The following is an 18,789-nucleotide window of genomic DNA, read 5'->3' on the forward strand; positions in this document are numbered from 1 at the left end:
GCGTAACAAGCGAACACTTTAACCACTGGGGTACCTTACCGCTACCGAAGGCCACATGATCTAGAGGCAGTCACGGCTGTAGTAGTCATATTGGGCGTTGGTACCACAGAACACATTCTTCGTGTCGGAGCAGGAGTTCGAACTCAGATGACAGGCTCCCGAAGATGGACTGAATTCGAAACTGCGACATAGATAGGTGGCGCTGATGCAGGCGTACATGCACGTGCTCAAGGTGTACCCTGACAGATAGACGTCATTGTTGAAGTCGGTGAGTGCGTAGCCGCGGGTGACGGTGAAGTTGGCGCTGAAGGACGTACAGTGTCGAGCTGTAGGGGAACAGTTGCAAATTAATGTACATTCACGCCACCATCGAAATTATATCAAATTGTATATCCGTAGAGGAGAGATACGTGATCATAAAGTCAATAAGAATTCTAACGGGACCATAACTTATTTCACTTTTGACGATTTAAGGAACTAAAGAGAGTTAACGTAATTGACACACCTTTTTGTTGGACAGTGCGCACCGAAGAGGTGGCCAATGAGAATCGTATTTTTTAAAAAAAAGGAAAGCGCAGGACGCCCAATCATCTAACGCAACACAGCCATCCGTGTAGAGTTTGCTCCACTGACCGCACCAGGATCCGGTGGCCATGGTCGTGGGTTCGAATATGTTGTTTAATCCCTGTCTGCGTCACTTTTGACGTTTGTTGTGTAACGCGTCACTTATAGGCAATAGTCATTAGTCAAGCTACATGACGCCTGTCGAGTCTTGACCAGACAATCCAGTGATTAACACGAGCGCCAATCCACACAGTTGCGATTCAGTGACACACAATCAACCAAGTCTGACAACCTGATGCTGGGGGTCTATTTTCTTACCCAGTCCCAACGGGTGTTCTGGATTTTCTTCCAAAACGAAACACTGTCCAAAATATAGCGACTTTAAACTTATCCCTCACTCACACTATTAACACACGCTCGCAGTGTCTCCATTGACTGCTACTGTCATCAGAACACTCAAAAGCGTGTTTGTCCACGTAGATATACACTTCAAGATTAGATAAAACACCATTAGTCACAACAATGACAGGTGTGTCTAAACGTGTTCTAGTGAGGTACAAGTAGGGCTTAGATGCAGTAGATACGCCTTCTTATGTATTTGGCAAACACTGTTTGCACATCAAGTGAATAATAAGGATTTGTATAGTTGCCATTTGTCTCGATTGACCATAGTTCGATACATTGAGCATGGTGTGATTACCAGGAACTTGGACAATATATCAATGTTTGTTCGTCGTACTCAGCAATATTCCAGCTATATGACACGCCTGTAAATATCGAGACTGGACCAGCAAATTCAGTGATTGATATCACGAGGAACAACTCACGCCATCGGGGTACGATAACACGCGTCACCGAGTCTGACCATCCGATCCATTTGATCGTGTCTCACGACCAGCATAGGTTCCCGGGGGCTATTCTAACCCGGACTCCCTAAGAGGTTTTGGTTTGGTTTGTTGTTTAACGCCGCACTCAGCAATATTCCAGCTATATGACGGCAGTCTGTAAATAATCGAGTCTGGACCAGACAATCCAATGATTGACATCATGAGCATCGATCCACGCAATTGGGATCGATGACATGCATCAACCAAGTCAGCGAGCCTGACCACCCGATCCCGTTAGTCGCCTCTTACGACAAGCATTGTCGCCTTTTACAGCAAGAATGGGTTGCCCAAAGATGAAGTTACTAAGAAAGGGGCTCCGAATTGTGGACATTTTTCTCTCATAGTGGATTCTATCTTATTGATATATATGCAGTAACTTTACTATGTACCTTCTACACAGGAATCATAGGCCTGTCTGGTGTGGTAGTGTGGTTTGCAGTGACACGTGGCCGCTCTACAAGCCGCTCCCGTGACGTCTCTACAGCCAGCGTCTGTCGTACATGACGTCCCCAAAACATCCTTAGTACCTGGCCATGAAATACAAAAACAACAACATCACATCTTCGTACGCGAATGTAAACAGACACACTGGGGAAAAAGACAATTATCTAAGTCATAGGGGGCGGTCGGGTAGCCTAGTGGTAAAAGCGTTCGCTCGTCACGCCGAAGACCTGGGTTCGAATCCCGAAATGGGTACAATGTGTGAAGCCCATTTCTGGTGTCCCCCGCCGAGATATTGCTGGAATATTGCTAAAAAGTGTGCAAAACCAAACTCACTCACTCACTCCAAGTCATAGAGCCTGATCACCCGATCTGTGGCTACGAGGAACTGGGGCCTCCCTTGACCCGAAATCCCAACAGGGTCAGGCTAAACTGTGGTCGTTGGCGAGATAGAGATGGATTGTATGTGTGTTCAGTTGTTTTAATAACGCCGCACTCCGCAATACTCCGCTACAAGACGGCGGTCTGCAAATAACCGGTAAAGCCAGTGATTGATATTATGAACAACGATCCACGCTGTCGAGGTTCGTTGTTACGCCGTCAAATATGTCACTGAGCCTGACCTCCGAGCATAGGATGCTAGGGATGCTTGGGACAAAAAGCCCCACAGATTGCAGACAAACTGCAACAATAAATGAGTGGGTGGTGATTGAATGAGGAAGCTTCATCGCTGCGTGTCAGCTCAGTGTGAAGGAACGCAGGGAGGAAAGCCCGAAGCGATAAATATAGCGTGTCAATTACAGAGTTTGGGTAAGAGAGGTTCAACTGTACATTTTATAAGGTAACACACTTACGACACTTTGGGGAGCATATGTGGCCGTCCATGCAGGCCGGTCTCAAGTAAGCTGTCTGTAAACTCTGTTAAGATCAAGGGCCGTCCATTTAAAGTCATTTAAGGTTATATTTTATCTCTATATACGAGTTAGTTTACAGGTTTATCTCTCAAAACATTTGGCCGATGGTCGAAAAGATATAATATTTCTTTGTAAGAAAAAGGGTCCGTAAGATGAGGAAAAATAGAATTTCTAATTTTTCAATTTTTGAAACCTTTTATACTGTTTACATAGGAAGGAAGCCAATGAGGAACTGCTTGGAGTCTTTCAGCAAGCATATTCGGGTCGTAGGGTCGGTAAAGCGTGAGGAAACTAAAAATTGTGTTTCTTTTGTATATTTTGTGAAATGGATCAGGAATACTAATAATTTCATAGCGTTAACATGGGACCAAAGCAACAATTTTTGTCCTTCAATAGTACAGCTATAAAAAAGTGGCACATATATAATTAGTTCAGTGTCTGAACATCAGTGAACAACGAACAACGTCGTCGATGACTCACAGCTAGTTCAGACATTGTAACCACCTGCTCCTCATTTGCAGCTCCGACAAGGACAGAACACAGAATAATGCCATCATCCATGTCAGGAGTAAACTTTGGAGAAGCCTGGCAACTGACCCGATATCATGGTGTAGCGTCCTACCCGGTCAACGACAAAGAATGCTCATCTTTTCCGCAATCGGTATGCTTTATCTAGTTTCGAACACGTTCCGTGGCCTGCTGGATGTTTCAGAAACTGTTTATGTGTCAATGGGTCAGCAATATATTAACGCATTGTGTGAAACGCCCCTACACGTGTAAAATCTGATACAACACACACATTTGAAGACAATGTTTAGATAATCGGTTCTTTCAGCTTCACAGTTGTGTTCCACAGGACAAAATCAATAGTTTGTTTCACCTCGCTTAGTAATATGACGCTTGGGTAGTATGGAACAGTATGGAAATGAATTAATATTAGGTATATATTAGTTGTCATGATGTGCCGTATGCGGTCACTACCGCGATAAATTAATCTTAAGTAGTACAGTGAAAACAGGATTGTTCTATACCGTATGCATATGTCAAGAGAAGCACGAGAATCTCTCAGACAGATTGTACCAGTCCAATCAACTTACTTACTTACTTTGGAGATTTAACGTGCGCTTTCCGACTGATGCGTATTTCGCACACGGGCCCGGCCAGGCCATTTAATGTGTTTCCGAAAGGGGCGAAAGTGGTCTGTGCAACCCAAGAGGGGGGTTTAGGGGTTGCTTTTATAGAATTTGGGAATTTTGAGATTTGGAATAGATGCCGATGGGGTTGGGGAGGAGAACTAAGGGAGCTGGGTATGGTGGATGTTTGTTTGTTTATGTGATTTTGATTTGGTAGGTTATTGTGTTTTCAGATGCGTTTTATTAGTTCCGTTTTTATTAAGAATACGCCTAAGGCCTTGAAGTTTTCTAGTTTATTTTGTGGGTTTAGTATTGCTTCTAGAGTGAGAGCCTTGTTTAGATTGAGGGTGGTTTGTAATGCGGTTCGATGTGTTAGGTAGTGTGTGCAGTGGATGAGTGCTTGTTCTGGGGTTTCTGGTTGTTTGCAGTGTGGGCAGTTACCTGTAGTGTGTTTTTTGTATTTTTTTAGGTGGTTATTTAAGTTGGTGTGTCCTGTTTGGAGTTTAGTGATTACTCTGTCGATTTTTTTTGATGGATGGAGAATTTTTGGTTTGGTTAGTGGTTTGCTGAGCACTGTTTTGATTTGGCTATTTGAGTTTAGATATAGGTTATGCCATTTTTGTGATTTTTTGCTTGTTTACACTTTTAATTTCTGATTTTGAGATGGGTAAGTTTAAGCTTATTTCTGGGATTTTGAGGGATAGTTTAGCTGCATTATCGGCGTTTTCATTACCGTATATTCCTACGTGGGCGGGTATCCACAAGAAGGTTATTTGTTTGCCTGCCTTAGTAAGGTCGTTGGAGCTTTTAAGTATTTGATTTATTAATTTAGGTCGTTTTTTGGTATTTATGTTTTGGAGGGCTTGCAGTCCACTTAGGGACTCCAATCAATAAATAATCGGAAATAAATATGTTCATCCTATCAACAAGACATCGTGAGCATGACCTGTTTCACATACAGGTTCAATGTCAAGGCTTTGTTGTGGTGATCCTGATTGATGTCAGCATCTAGCTCTTGCTCACGAAACTGAGTGAGATGGCATGTGATCTGACTATTAGGACATTTGTCCAAACGCAGTCTCGTCTGATTCATGGAGGTGCCACGTGATCTGACTGTCAAAACATGTCTCCTCAATCAGTCTCCTCTGCTTGAGTGAGATGCAATTGGTCTTTGAAAACATTTCTCCGAATCCAGTCTCCTCTGCTTGAGTGAGATGCAATTGGTCTTTGAAAACATTTCTCCCAATCCAGTCTCCTCTGCTTGAGTGAGATGCCGCGTAATCTCACCATGAAAACAATCTCCTAATCCAGTCTCCTCTGATTCATGGAGGTGCCACGTGATCTGACTGTCAAAACGTGTCTCATCAATCCACCTCCCCTGTTTGAGTTAGGTGCCCTGTACTCTAATCTAATCCCTTTTGCTTGAGTGAGATGCCTCATGATCTATGAAAACAAATTAAATGTGAGTAATCCAGAGTCCTCTGTTTGAGTGAGAAGCCACGTCACCTGACCATAAAGACCATTGTCCTATCTCCTCTGCTTGAGGGAGACGCCACCTGATATGACAGAAAAACACTTCTCTTAATTATGGGGTAGGAAAAAAGAATTCGTCTTCAGCTTCTACCCCCAACTGGATGCCTTGAATTTTGTTTTAGGCTTATGCTTTCACCAACAAAAAAGGCGTGATTTGAAAGCGTGATGGAAAAACATCCTGTTTCCAGCAAAAGTCCAAGCGGTCTCTAAGTTGCAAGATATGGGGTATTTTACAGCTGTTTTCTTACAAGGTATATTTCAAAGTCTGTACTTTTACGAAGGTCGTTCATCATGTCAGATGTGAAAGACGTTTAAAGTTAACAATCAAATCAGCTTTAACTACAATATAAACATGAAATGTTTCACATGTTCATACAGAAGTGAACGACATTTGCATATTCAATCAAACTGGTTAAAGAAGTATACCGTTTGATTTATACTCAAGTATAGTACTGTTATCATCATTCTCTTTTTCCCCTTTTAAAACAACCGCCTCCGTTCATGGTCAAGTGGCAGAGCGTCCGCCCGGAGAGCGGAAGGTCCGGGGTTCGATCCCCGGCCGCGTCATACCAAAAGACATTAAAGCAGGTACTTGTTGTTACCCTGCCTCGCGCTTCGGCATTCAGGGCCTAAACCAAAGACTGGTGGGCTCCGAGTCAGTATACTGTATCTGAGTGGGGTATTCATGTTAAACTGCGACATGTATCTCAGTGTGCCAGCACTATGAAATCGGCATTAGTTCGGACTAGTACAAGCAGCCACACACACACGGGCATGCATATAAGTGCACTAATCTTGAACGCGACGTTAAACTGTTTACAAGTTTATTCTCTGAACACAAACGTAAACACACGTTCAATGGCTCATAATGTGCGTGCGTTTAGAGGCCCAAACATATTTTGACTTGCGTTTTAAAATCAAAATATCTTTCGAATTTAAACGTATTTCTATTCAACACATGTTCATCATCAAAATATATTTTGAACCAAAACGTTCAAAATATTCAGATTTGGCAGTCCAAATCAAAACGTTTCAGTTCAGATAAGCAACACTCAAACAAGCTATGATTCGGGCAAGTTTGGAATGGAATTATTTTTAGAAAAGGTGCTAAAGTGTTTGATCACTAATAGACTTCAAAATACTTTCACACAATGATCAATAAATGTTTCCAGGCGTTTGTAGGTTTTCGTTGTCCTCTGATGATCTTTCCTCAAGAATCCTCTTAACTGAAATACCCTACACACCCACTCAAGGCTCTTGAGGAATCGGATATACCGACTGATACGACATCTAAACATAATTCTAAACACTCTAGAGCTAATCATATCTAAACATAAGTGTTTCTAAATTGCTAAATGTCCTTAATTTGGGGCACATACATTCATTTAAATTTCATTGAAGCACACATTATGTTTCCAAGGTCTGGTTTTGTCATTTTAGAAATTTTGTGGTAGACGGAATTTACCAAATATTGGACCTGTTGCTTGTCAGCATAATACGTCATGTGCTTAACTAGACTCTGGCCTTAAGGACCGACCATTTAATTTTCTGGGGTGGGGTAGGGAATGAGTGAGTATGGTTTTACGCCGCTTTTAGCAATATTCCAGCAATATCACGGCGGGGGACATCAGAAATGGGCTTCACACATTGTACCCATGTCGGGAATCGAGCCCGGGTCTTCGGCGTGACGAGCGAACGCTTTAACCACTAGGCTACCCGACCGCCCCCTGGGGTGGGGTAGCGATGGGAGAGTGGGCTGAAATTATGTATGGAGATTAGATGGTTTTTTCAGCTACTATACAGCTACCGATCGCCCCTTACGACAAGCCAGCGTCAATGAAGACCAGTTCTAACCCAGATCTTCCCGGGGCGCATTTTGTATTTTTTTAGTGTACGATGCGGACACGGGAGTGACGTCATAAACAGTGTACGATGTTAAATATATTGTAACAAGATAACGTGATTACGGATAGGTTGTTGTAATGCGAGAGCCTGCCATAGTTTCCTCGACAACGGTCAAAGTGCAACGCATATCTTTGTATGTGATAAGAGGCACATGATCAAAATGGCGTTTCGTCTCTTCTTGTGTTTATTTCTACAGGCAATCGTGACAGTGTTTGGATACCCAAGTACAGGTAGGACTACCTTGTTGTGAACTCACCATGTAATGTTTAAACAATAACATCCAACAAACGCTTTCTTTAAAGTGTACTAAGAGTGCAGATACGGTGGTACATGTATTCATTCTCTCCTTGCTCGGCGCATGTGGGGTTACATGACGAGGTAGGCCGAAAAAACATCTTTGGCCGATAAGATCTGCATGATTTCAGAAACAGACCAAACCTTTAGTGATCGTCATGAACATACGTCTTGTGTACATACTAACGGGGCGAGGTTTGGGGTGGGGGTGGGGATAGGAGTGGGATGGGGGTGGGGGTGGGGATAGGAGTGGGATGGGGGTGGGGGTGGGGTGGGTGTTCGCTCGTCACATCGAAGGACCGGGTTTTGGGTCACCTCGCCGTCATATTGCTGGAATATTGTTAACAGCGGCGTAAAATATCACTCTCGCTCATACCAATAGTCAAATTATTGCTGAAATAAAGTTTATCTTTTTACTGATTTTATCATACTAATGAGTATAATATTTTTGTAAGTATTAGCTCACATGTTTGTGACGTAGTCCCATTTCTGAAAAGCATAGGTTGATGGGGAGCTCTGTTCTTACCCGGAATCCACACCAGTATCATGGGACATGTCTGTTTCCCTCTGACAATCTCGTTAAGGATGTCATCATTTTCAAAATGAAGTGCAAGGGTGTGTGGTTGATATTAATGAATTAATTCATTTATTACCTTGTTTGTTGATTTTGCCAAAGCCTTTGATTCCATAGATAGATCCAAATTGCGTATGGTACTATACAAAAATGGTATTTCTCCGAAAATGTTCTGTTGTATACAGTCAATTTATAAACAAGTTTTGGCATTGGTCAAATACAATAACTCATTTTCTGATATGTTTAGCTGCAGTAAGGGAGTTCGTCAAGGATGTGTCCTTAGTCCCATTTTGTTTGCCTTGTTCATAAATGATCTTGCCATAGATATTGAATCCAGTTGCGCACATGGTATCCAATTTCATCCAGATGTAGTTCAATTGTTTTTATTACTTTTCGCAGATGATGTCATTCTCATAGCAGATACTGTTTATGGTCTCCAGAAAAGAATCAATGTGTTAGAATGTTATTGTAAAGATTATTCATTAACAGTCAATATTGATAAAACTAAAGTAGTAGTTTTTAAAAATGGGAGTGTTCTTTCAAAATATGAAAAATGGGTTTACGATGGAAAATTGTTGGAATGTGTAACTACATATAAATACCTTGGTGTATTATTTTTTCGAAATCTATCTTGGAGTGCACATATATCTAATGTTGTTAATCAAGCTAAAAAGGTTTTGTTTAAGCTTTTGAAGTCCCTACAGCTAATTAAACCTACTCCTATGAATATTTTCTTTAAAATTTTTGATGCTAAAGTTGTGCCCGTACTTCTTTACGGCGCAGAAGTTTGGGGTTTATCTTTATCGTTTTGCGAGGAGATTGAAGTTGTTCATACACTTGCTTGTAAACGTATTTTAGGAGTTAAGTCAGCAACTTCCAATCATGTTGTGCGTGGAGAGTGTGGGAGATACCCTTTGTATATCTATGCTTTCAAAAGATGCTTGAATTATTGGTGTAAGATTTTAAAGATGCCCGATTCGCGTTATCCACGAAAAAGTTACAATATGCTTGTGCAGCAGGCCATAGCAGGTAAGACTAATTGGGCCTCTAGAGTTAAATTACTTTTGTACGCCTATGGCTTTGGCTACGTATGGGAAAATCAGCATCTTGTTATTTCTATTTCATTTATTGATGAGTTCATACAAAGATTAAAATGCTCTTATGAACAAGATTGGCATTTTGCTTTGACCAATAGCCCCAAGTATTCATCATATCTTTGTTATAAATTTAGGTTTAGCAGGGAATTTTATTTATCGGCTATTACAATCAATAAGTTTCGCGTTGCACTGGCACGTTTTAGAGCTAGCTACCACTCGCTCCACATAGAAACCGGGAGATATTTTGGTATCCCAAGACAGCGAAGGTTATGTATGGTTTGTAAAACAGGCTATGTTGAGTCTGAATACCATTTTGTATTGGTTTGTGAAAAATATTATGCTCTCCGAGTGACATATATTCCTCAAAAATATTATGTAAATCCATCAATAGAACAATTTTACATACTTATGTCGTCTCTGCATCAGTCAACAATTAGAAGTCTGACTTGTTATATTTACCACGCTTTTAAGTTAAGGAATTCATTTTTGCAGAAGTAATATTCTTTATCTATGAATGCCTTGCTGTTGTGTATTTAGGTGTACACAGTTGTATTTTTATACATGTCTGGTGAACCGAATTGTACTATGGGCCGCTGGCCCACTCATGTACTGAATAAACAGATTAGATTATCCAGTTATAATAATTTATCTCCATAATATTATGGTAAAGACAATCCACTTGTATAACAAAGATGTTTATCTTCGCTTTAATAGATATTAACGGTTGGATTTGTGTAGATGAATTATAAATAGCAAAATTAGGACAGTGGTAATGTATTCCTAACGGATTTAATTGCTATAAATACATCTTTGGGTGATTATCTGGTTCTCTAAAATACCCCCGATACGCACGCACGCACACCTCTGTATCACGCACCTTTATTACATTAACCAGAGAGGTGAGGTGAAATTGGGTTTAACGTCGCGTCCAAGATTATTGCACTTATATAGCAACGTGCATGTACGTGTGTGTGTTTGTGTGGCTGCTTGTACTAGTCTGTACTGATGCCGATTTATAGTGCTAGCTCACTGAGATACCATGCCGCAGTTGAACATGAATACCCCACTCAGACACAGTATACTGACTCCGAGCCGACCAGTCCTTGTTTTAGCCCCTTAATGCCGAGCGCCAGGCAGGGTAACAACAAATACCATCTTTTAACGTCTTTTGGTATGACGCGGCCGGGGATCGAACCCCGGACCTTCCGCTCTCCAGGCGGACGCTCTACCACTAGACCACGGAGGCGGTCGCATTAACCAGAGATAACTCAAGAAGATAAATACAGGTTGCTAGAAAAAAACCCGATTCCTCGATAAATATTCACAACTATATAATGGTTCGTATAACAAAAATCATCAACGCAAAGATGAATAAGATGTGAACGAATTACATTGTATTTCGAAATTTGTAAAAGAAAACTCTCGATGAAAGGAAGCTATCGGAAAAAAAGATAAAAAATCGTAATGTAATAAATATCATGGGTTTTAAATTACCCTAATGACGAACCTATATTCTGGTTTATTAAACCTATAAGAGACTAGTTATGTTACTCTCACACAATTTAATTTATGTTATATCCAGCACATATGTTATACTCAGCTACATGTCATTACAATAATTGATAAGATTGTAATTTTTCCTATTTTTCTGAACGAACCTATAAGCTTGTTTGTTGTTTAACGCCACACGAAGCAATATTCCACCTATGTGACGGTTGCCCGTACATAGTCGAAACATCACCAGGCCAACCTGTAATTGATATTGTAAGCTACTATCTCGCTTGAAAAACGAGATTCAGTCTATTTGGACCTAGTAGCTTACTAAAAAATTAATAATTTGCAAATAAAAGATAAACAGCTTAGAAAGAATGAGTTGAATGGCTTGCTAAATATACTTTTGTACAAAAGAATATATATCGATCTATATCAGAGAGGTTCAATGGTCGTATAACAGGACTAAGCCAGCGTTCATGTAGTGCCTACATTAATTTTACTGTGTAGCGGGAATAATCAGAGTTATCGTTCTTGTTTGAATTAGTTCTCGTGTTCAAACGCCAATATGGAAACCTCCGAGAGGGGCACGAGTCTACATTCGGCTTGTCCCGGAATGTGACGAGTTGGTCACGAATGGAGCAGGATGAATTTTACGTGAAGAAGTTTTTTTTTCTCAAAAGAGAGCCAGTGACGTCACTTCCTTAACGAAGCTGTGGATGCGAATGGGGTCAGGGTGTTTCCGAAGATTGACCGGGGATAATATGGCTTTTTTTATTCAACAGCAAACTTTCGAACAATTCCATGTATCACCATGTCTTCTACGCAGATTCCATCGATGACTACTGTGGCAGCACTGTCTACGTCTCTGATTCCACGATCCTCAAGCTCCGGAGCTGGGATTGGCCAATCCAAGACACATGTTCGGTGACATTCACGACAATCAACATCTACCACACCAACTCCTACCTCTCTGTGCAGTTCCTCGACATCGACCTTAATGGCGACCTTTCAGGCTCCTGTACCCTGAGTCGTGTTGATGTCATGGACACATCTGGCAACTCCCTCAGCCGTGAGTAGCTCGTGGTTAACTTATTCAAAAAATCGTGTGTACATAACAAGTGATGGTGTGTAAACAGTAGTGAGTGAGTGAGTTGGGTTTACGCCGCTTTTAACAGTATTCCAGTTATATCACGGCGTGTCAACTTAATGTGGGAGGAAAGCCCGAAGTGATGCAGGTCTCAGACGTTTACCACTTCGGTGAAACCCACGAACATAATCGGGGCGAACCGGGATTCGAACCCACAATCATAGGTTTCTGGCATGCCCAAGGGACGCAACACTGCACAGCGAATCGCGGCGCCTTAGACGACTGGGCCACCCGTGCCCCCCTGTAAACAGTAAGGACAGTATAGGCTGTCAACCGATCTCGACGGGTATATGGTGTGATTTACCCTGTGTGTGAGCCTATGTACCCCGAGCCGACAGGCGTACATCATACCATATGCTCCGAGGGATCGGTTAAAAACAAATTTACCTTACCTACATTTATTCATAGAGGTCCGGAATATTTTTAGCAAAAAAAAATCGGAGCAGACAAACCGAGTTACGTCCCTTTACCAAGTGCGAGCGGTTAAGCATCGGTTCATTTCAACGCAACAATACGTTTTCGAGATGTACAAGCTACCTGCGATGTGTTCCTGTTGATTTTCAGCGGGCGACATAAGCTAGCGAAAATAATTGTCCGCTCTTTAACCAATCAGAAGCTGGTAAATTGATATATGGTGAAATAATAATTATGTTTACCTCAACACATTGCGAACATTTTAATAAGTATACATATACCAACAGACTGATATTTACTGGACTGACATAGATATTTGACAAATGTAAATAGAATAAGAGTGAATCCTACTGTATATCATGTCATACATGTATATCATACTTTATTGCAATATGGGTCAATGGTCTCAAATACTGTCTGTCTATTTTGAGACCGCCTCCGTGGTCTAGTGGTAGAGCGTCCGCCCCCCGGAGAGCGGAAGGTCCGGAGTTCGATCCACGGCCGCGTCATACCAAAAGACGTTAAAAGATGGTACTTGTTGTTACCCTGTCTGGCGCTCGGCATTAAGGGGCTAATACAAGGACTGGTCGTCTCGGAGTCAGTATACTGTGTCTGAGTGGGGTATTCATGTTAAATTGCGGCCGATTGGTATCTCAGTGAACTAGCACTATAAATCGACATAAGTCCGGACTAGTACAAGCAGCCACACACGTGCATGCACGTCGCTATATAAGTGCAATAATCTTGAACGCGACGTCAAACCCTATTTCACCTCACCTGTCTATTTTGACACGAGATATAAATATGACGTCTACACTGTCGCTTACCAACCAACGGATGTTCATGACCTAGCTGTGGACAAGACTTTAAGGACCTTGCTGTGGACATGACTGTGCGGACATGACTGTATGGATCTGGCTGTAGGGGCAGGCAGGATGATCATTTTGCTAGATTCCCGAGTAGCGGAATGGAAACGTGTGAATAGGCCTGTGGACATCCGGAGTAGAATAGGTCTTCAGCAACCCACGCTTGCCATGAAAGGCGACTATGTTTGTCGTAAGAGGTGACTAACGTGATCGGCTGGTCAGGCTCGCTGACTTGGTTCATGCATGTCATCGATCCCAATTGCGTGGATCGATGCTCATGATGTCAATCACTGGATTATTTGGTCCAGACTCGATTAGTTACAGACCGCCGTCATATACCTGTAATATTGCTGAGTGCGGCGTAAAACAACAAACAAACAAACACACAAACAAAAACGTGTGAATAATAGCGTTGGCGTATCTTTGGGCATTGGGGTTTTGAGGAAAAATGACGGGCTGAAATCCCCATACTATGATTATAATAACCCAGTTGCGATCAAGTCGTTCACCTCGACGCCTGTACACTTGGTGACGTCCATGCCTAGCGTAGCCTGACGTCGGCGCACTGTCCCGTCCAATGGAGGCCTTAGCAGTCGAATGAGCTCTTGTTTCGAGGCGATCCCGAAGATGGCTGAGTGTGATGTAACGTTCCTGCCATGCTGACGTCACACGTTGTGCACCGAGAGGTGCCTGATCATGAGCTTCCACTCTGTTAATGACGTCACATAAAGCGTAAAAATTGTCTATAGATCGACATTAACATGACGATCATCTTGGCGTTGTTACATTCCTGTGTTTTGCATCCCAATGCCTTTGTTCCCTTTTCTACAGAAAAATGCCGTTGACATGTATCACTTTCTGCAAAAAGCATTGTTGTGTTTGGACGATGTGTTTTGCATCGATTTAGTTTACATTTGTGGTTTTAATTTTTTTTGCAATTTTATTTGGCCGTAAGTTTACATCACATCCATAAATATATATTATTAAGCATAATAAATAAATATCATTAGAATACCATATCTCGCAATGAAATGGTTGCTGTGGGTATATACATATCTGAAACCTGATACGTCACAACATAAGGAGGTACATGGGTGTGTTTCAGGTAGCTCGGGTACCTGTGGCTACTCGACGCCGTATGACCAACCCTGGACGAGCACTGGAGACAGTGTAGTGGTCAAGCTCAAACGCCTCCAGCCTGGGCAGTCCGGGACGTTCAAGATCCTGGTGACGCAATTTGCCTACGGTAAGTTCCACTGTCATATGTAACGGCCACCTTAAGGTCAATCTTAAGACCCACGGCATTAAACCGTGTGGGGGGTTCCAGGTTGGAACTGTGTCTGGACCAGACAATCCAGTGATTCAGGTTGTAGCCAACATTCCACGTCGTCGAGGTACGATGACAAACAAGTCACCAAGCCTGACCACCCTGTCCATTAAGTAGCCTCTTACGACAAACATAGGCCACTCGGGACCTCTTCTAACCCTGACTCCCCACGGGGGTTAGGATTGGTCCTTGGCATCTTATGCTGGTTGTAAGAGGCGACTAAAGTGAGCAGTTCGTTAAGTAGTTTGGTGAGAGATTTCGCAGCAGTATATGAAAGGTGGCAGCAGTATGCAGTATGTGAAAGGTTGCAGCAGTATGCAATATGTGAAAGGTTGCAGCAGTATGCAATATGTGAAAGGTTGCAGCAGTATGTGAAAGGTTGCAGCAGTATGCAATATGTGAAAGGTTGCAGCAGTATGTGAAAGGTTGCAGCAGTATGCAATATGTGAAAGGTTGCAGCAGTATGTGAAAGGTTGCAGCAGTATGCAATATGTGAAAGGTTGCAGCAGTATGTGAAAGGTGGCAGAAGTATGCAGTATGTGAAAGGTGGCAGCAGTATGTGAAAGGTTGCAGCAGTATGCAATATGTGAAAGGTTGCAGCAGTATGTGAAAGGTTGCAGCAGTATGTGAAAGGTGGCAGCAGTATGTGAAAGGTGGCAGCGGTATGCAGTATGTAAAAAGGTGGCAGCAGTATGCAATATGTGAAAGGTTGCAGCAGTATGTGAAAGGCTGCAGCAGTATGCAATATGTGAAAGGTGGCAGCAGTATGTGGAAGGTTGCAGCAGTATGAAATATGTGAAAGGTGGCAGCTGTATGTGAAAGGTTGCAGCAGTATGTGAAAGGTTGCAGCAGTATGTAAAAGGTGGCAGCAGTATGTGAAAAGTTGCAGCAGTATATGAACGGTTGCTGCAGTATGTGAAAGGTTGCAGCAGTATGCAATATGTGAAAGGTTGCAGCAGTATGCAGTATGTGAAAGGTTGCAGCAGTATGTGAAAGGTTGCAGCAGTATGCAATATGTGAAAGGTGGCAGCAGTATGTGAAAGGTTGCAGCAGTATGCAATATGTGAAAGGTGGCAGCAGTATGTGAAAGGTGGCAGCAGTATGCAATATGTGAAAGGTGGCAGCAGTATGTGAAAGGTTGCAGCAGTATGCAATATGTGAAAGGTTGCAGCAGTATGTGAAAGGTTGCAGCAGTATGTAAAAGTTGGCAGCTGTATGTGAAAAGTTGCAGCAGTATATGAACGGTTGCTGCAGTATGTGAAAGGTTGCAGCAGTATGCAGTATGTGAAAGGCTGCAGCAGTATGCAATATGTGAAAAATCACCAGCAACCGATGGTTCTGAGAGGCGACAAAATGGATCGGGTGGTCTGACTGAGTGACTTTGCTAATTGCGTTTCATCATTCACCGACGTCTAAGGACGTTGCTGATAATATCAATCACTTCTTTGCCTCATCCAGACTCGGTTATTTACAGGCCGCCGGCATATAGCGGGGATGTTTCTGAGTGCTTTAATTCAATGCATACATTTATACAAGCAGCAGCATAGAATCTCAGTCATCTACTCTTGCAGGTACCTGTGACAGCTATGGGGAATTTGAGTGCGGTAACGGCCGGTGTGTGGACGAGGACGTCAAATGTGACGGCTACGATGACTGCACCGACGACTCCGATGAAATCGCGGGATGTTCATGGGCACCAGGTGTCGTCGCTGGTGTTTCTATCTCCGTTATCTGTCTCGTCCTGATCTTCATCGGCATTGTTGTCGCGGTCTTCAGACGGAGAACCTACGGAAATGTGTTTGGGGTAAGACACTTGAAGCGTTTGATACAACATGGCCTCGGATGTTGGTTTAATCTATATGGGACGGTGGGGGAAATATTTTAAGATAATTTTTTAAACTTTTTGGACTTTTGGACTTCGTCATAACGCCCTTGGTCTGTCTTGACAAGTGGTTTGTTGTGTACGCAGTTAAAAAGATCCTTAAACAAATATAAAATAATGGTTATTATCACTATTGTTGCTATTAATTTTCAGTTACATCATGACAGTCATTTTAGTCCTTAGCAAATTTAAGTATGAGTATTGCTGTACGAAGTATTTTTATAGGGCGGTATTGAAAGAAGAGATCGTATTTTAGTCACTATATTCGTTTTTGATCGGGTTCGATTGTGATGTGACTCTACTGCTTAACACGGCGTACATCACCCTCCTCTACCTCCTTTACAACTACTACTTCTTATATTACTCGCGAACTCTAGTTGCGCCCCTTGGGCGTGCCAGAAAACAATGATGGCGGGTTCAAATCCAAGATTTGCCCTGAGTAATTTGTATGTTTCTTGGTTTGTCAGCACCAACGGTGCTCGTGGGTAACACCACAATGGTAAACATCTAAGGTCTGCATCACTTCGGACTTTTCTCAAACATCAAGCTGACATGATATGATTGAATACTGTTTAAAGTAGCGCCAAACCTAACTACTCACTCGACATCAGGGGCGGTCGGGTAGCCTGGTGGTTAAAGCGTTCGCTCGTCACGCCGAAGACCAGGGTTCAATTCCCGACATGGGTACAATGTGTGAAGCCCATTTCTGGTGTCCCCCGCCGTGATATTGCTGGAATATTGCTAAAAGCGGCGTAAAACCATACTCACTCACTCACTCGACATCAACGTCCCCTTTAGATTAAAGGTTGCCAAATCACTATGTGGCTACAATATTACTCATGCAATGTAAAATATTAGGTCATTCACCCTTCAGGTTTGTTGTTTGTTTGTTTGTTTGTTTACCGCACTCAGCAATATTCCAGCATATGACGGCGGTCTGTAAATAATCCAGTCTGGACCAGACAATCTAGTGACTGAGCATCGATCTACGCAATTGGGATACGATGACATGCATCAACCAAGTCCACGAGCTTGGCCACCCGATCCTGTTAGTCGCCTCTTACGACAAGCATTGTCGCCTTTTACGGCAAGCATGGGTTGCTGAAGACCTGTTCTACCCCGGATCTTCACGGGTCTCACTTTACAGGTGGCCAATGCGTGTAATGCGCTGTGGGTCGCTGTGAAGAGTCATGCCATCAACTTCCGAGATATCCCATTATGGTCCTTGACATCCTTATGATCAGCACCATGGACTTCATCAAAGTGGTAAACGTTGACGGCCTACACCACCTTTGCTTTCCTTGCACATTGAGCCCCGCGAAGATCCGAGTTAGAATTGGTCTTCAGCAACCCATGCTTGTCGTAAGAGGCGACTAGCAGGATTTGGTGGTCAGGCTCGCTGACTTGGTGGATGAAGTTACCGTATCCACCTGCGTAGACCGGTGCTCATGATGTCAGTCACTAGTCTCTGGTCCAGACTCGATTTTCTACAGACCGCCGCCATATGGATGGAACATTGCTGATGCGATGTTAAACAACAAACAAACAACAGACCCTTCTCCATTGAGTTGCCAAGCCGTGATATGACTGACATTTTCCCAAACGTGCTCATTCACTGATAACCTGACGCAGTACTTTTGTTTCCAGCGTTCCAACGTTACGTACAATAGTACGTCAACGGTGCAAGGCAGTACGGTGCTCGGCTCGCAATACGGAGTGCAGAATCCGGCCCCCGTTTATAGCATGCCGCCTCCTCCCTATAGCGCTCCGCCTCCTTCCTACAGCGCAACAGGGAAGTACTAATGATCAACCCAGGTCTCTCTTTCCCTCTGGAAATATGATTAATATGATTTGTTGTAAATTAAACATGTTGATATAAATGCCATCGAATATCATGGAATGGTGGCATTATAGCGAGTTTGGTGTTACAAATCATGTAACTGATCGTTTTTAATGTAGAGGTTTTTTTGTGTGCAATGTTTGTGACAATTAATGTTGTAGTATCATTGATATATAGGTAACAGTATCCATATAATTTTAAAAAAAGATGATGATAATGATGATGATGATTGTCATTGGTTATGATTATGATTATGATTAAATATAAGGTTTGAAAGCAGTAATTAACTGACTTTCTAATGCAACGTATAATGTATTATGGCTAATTTGGTGTACTTCTTGGCAGGTTTTTAAAGACAATGAATAAAAATAATAGCTTCACGAAATTCAATGATTCAATGATCATTTTCAGTTATCCATTCATTTAATTTTAATTGCTATTTAGGACCGCCTCCGTGGTCTAGTAGCAGAGCGTCCG

At 42.4% G+C, this 18,789-nt stretch overlaps 1 protein-coding gene across 1 annotated transcript in view; it reads left to right on the plus strand.

The window, feature by feature from the left end:
- LOC124133985 overlaps positions 1-18,697 on the plus strand; it is a 37,856-nt gene extending 19,159 nt beyond the window's left edge. Inside the window, exons 2-5 of the mRNA XM_048397718.1 lie at positions 11,663-11,905; positions 14,369-14,509; positions 16,162-16,394; positions 18,120-18,697. Of these exons, the coding sequence (XP_048253675.1) occupies positions 11,663-11,905; positions 14,369-14,509; positions 16,162-16,394; positions 18,120-18,275 (773 nt within the window). The 3' untranslated portion in view covers positions 18,276-18,697. The remainder of the gene's footprint in view (positions 1-11,662; positions 11,906-14,368; positions 14,510-16,161; positions 16,395-18,119) is intronic.
- Positions 18,698-18,789: the final 92 nt, after the last annotated feature.

This window comes from Haliotis rufescens, unplaced genomic scaffold, assembly GCF_023055435.1.
Source record: "Haliotis rufescens isolate VD_foot unplaced genomic scaffold, xgHalRufe1.0.p SCAF_17, whole genome shotgun sequence".
Classification (NCBI taxonomy): Eukaryota; Metazoa; Mollusca; class Gastropoda; order Lepetellida; family Haliotidae; genus Haliotis; species Haliotis rufescens.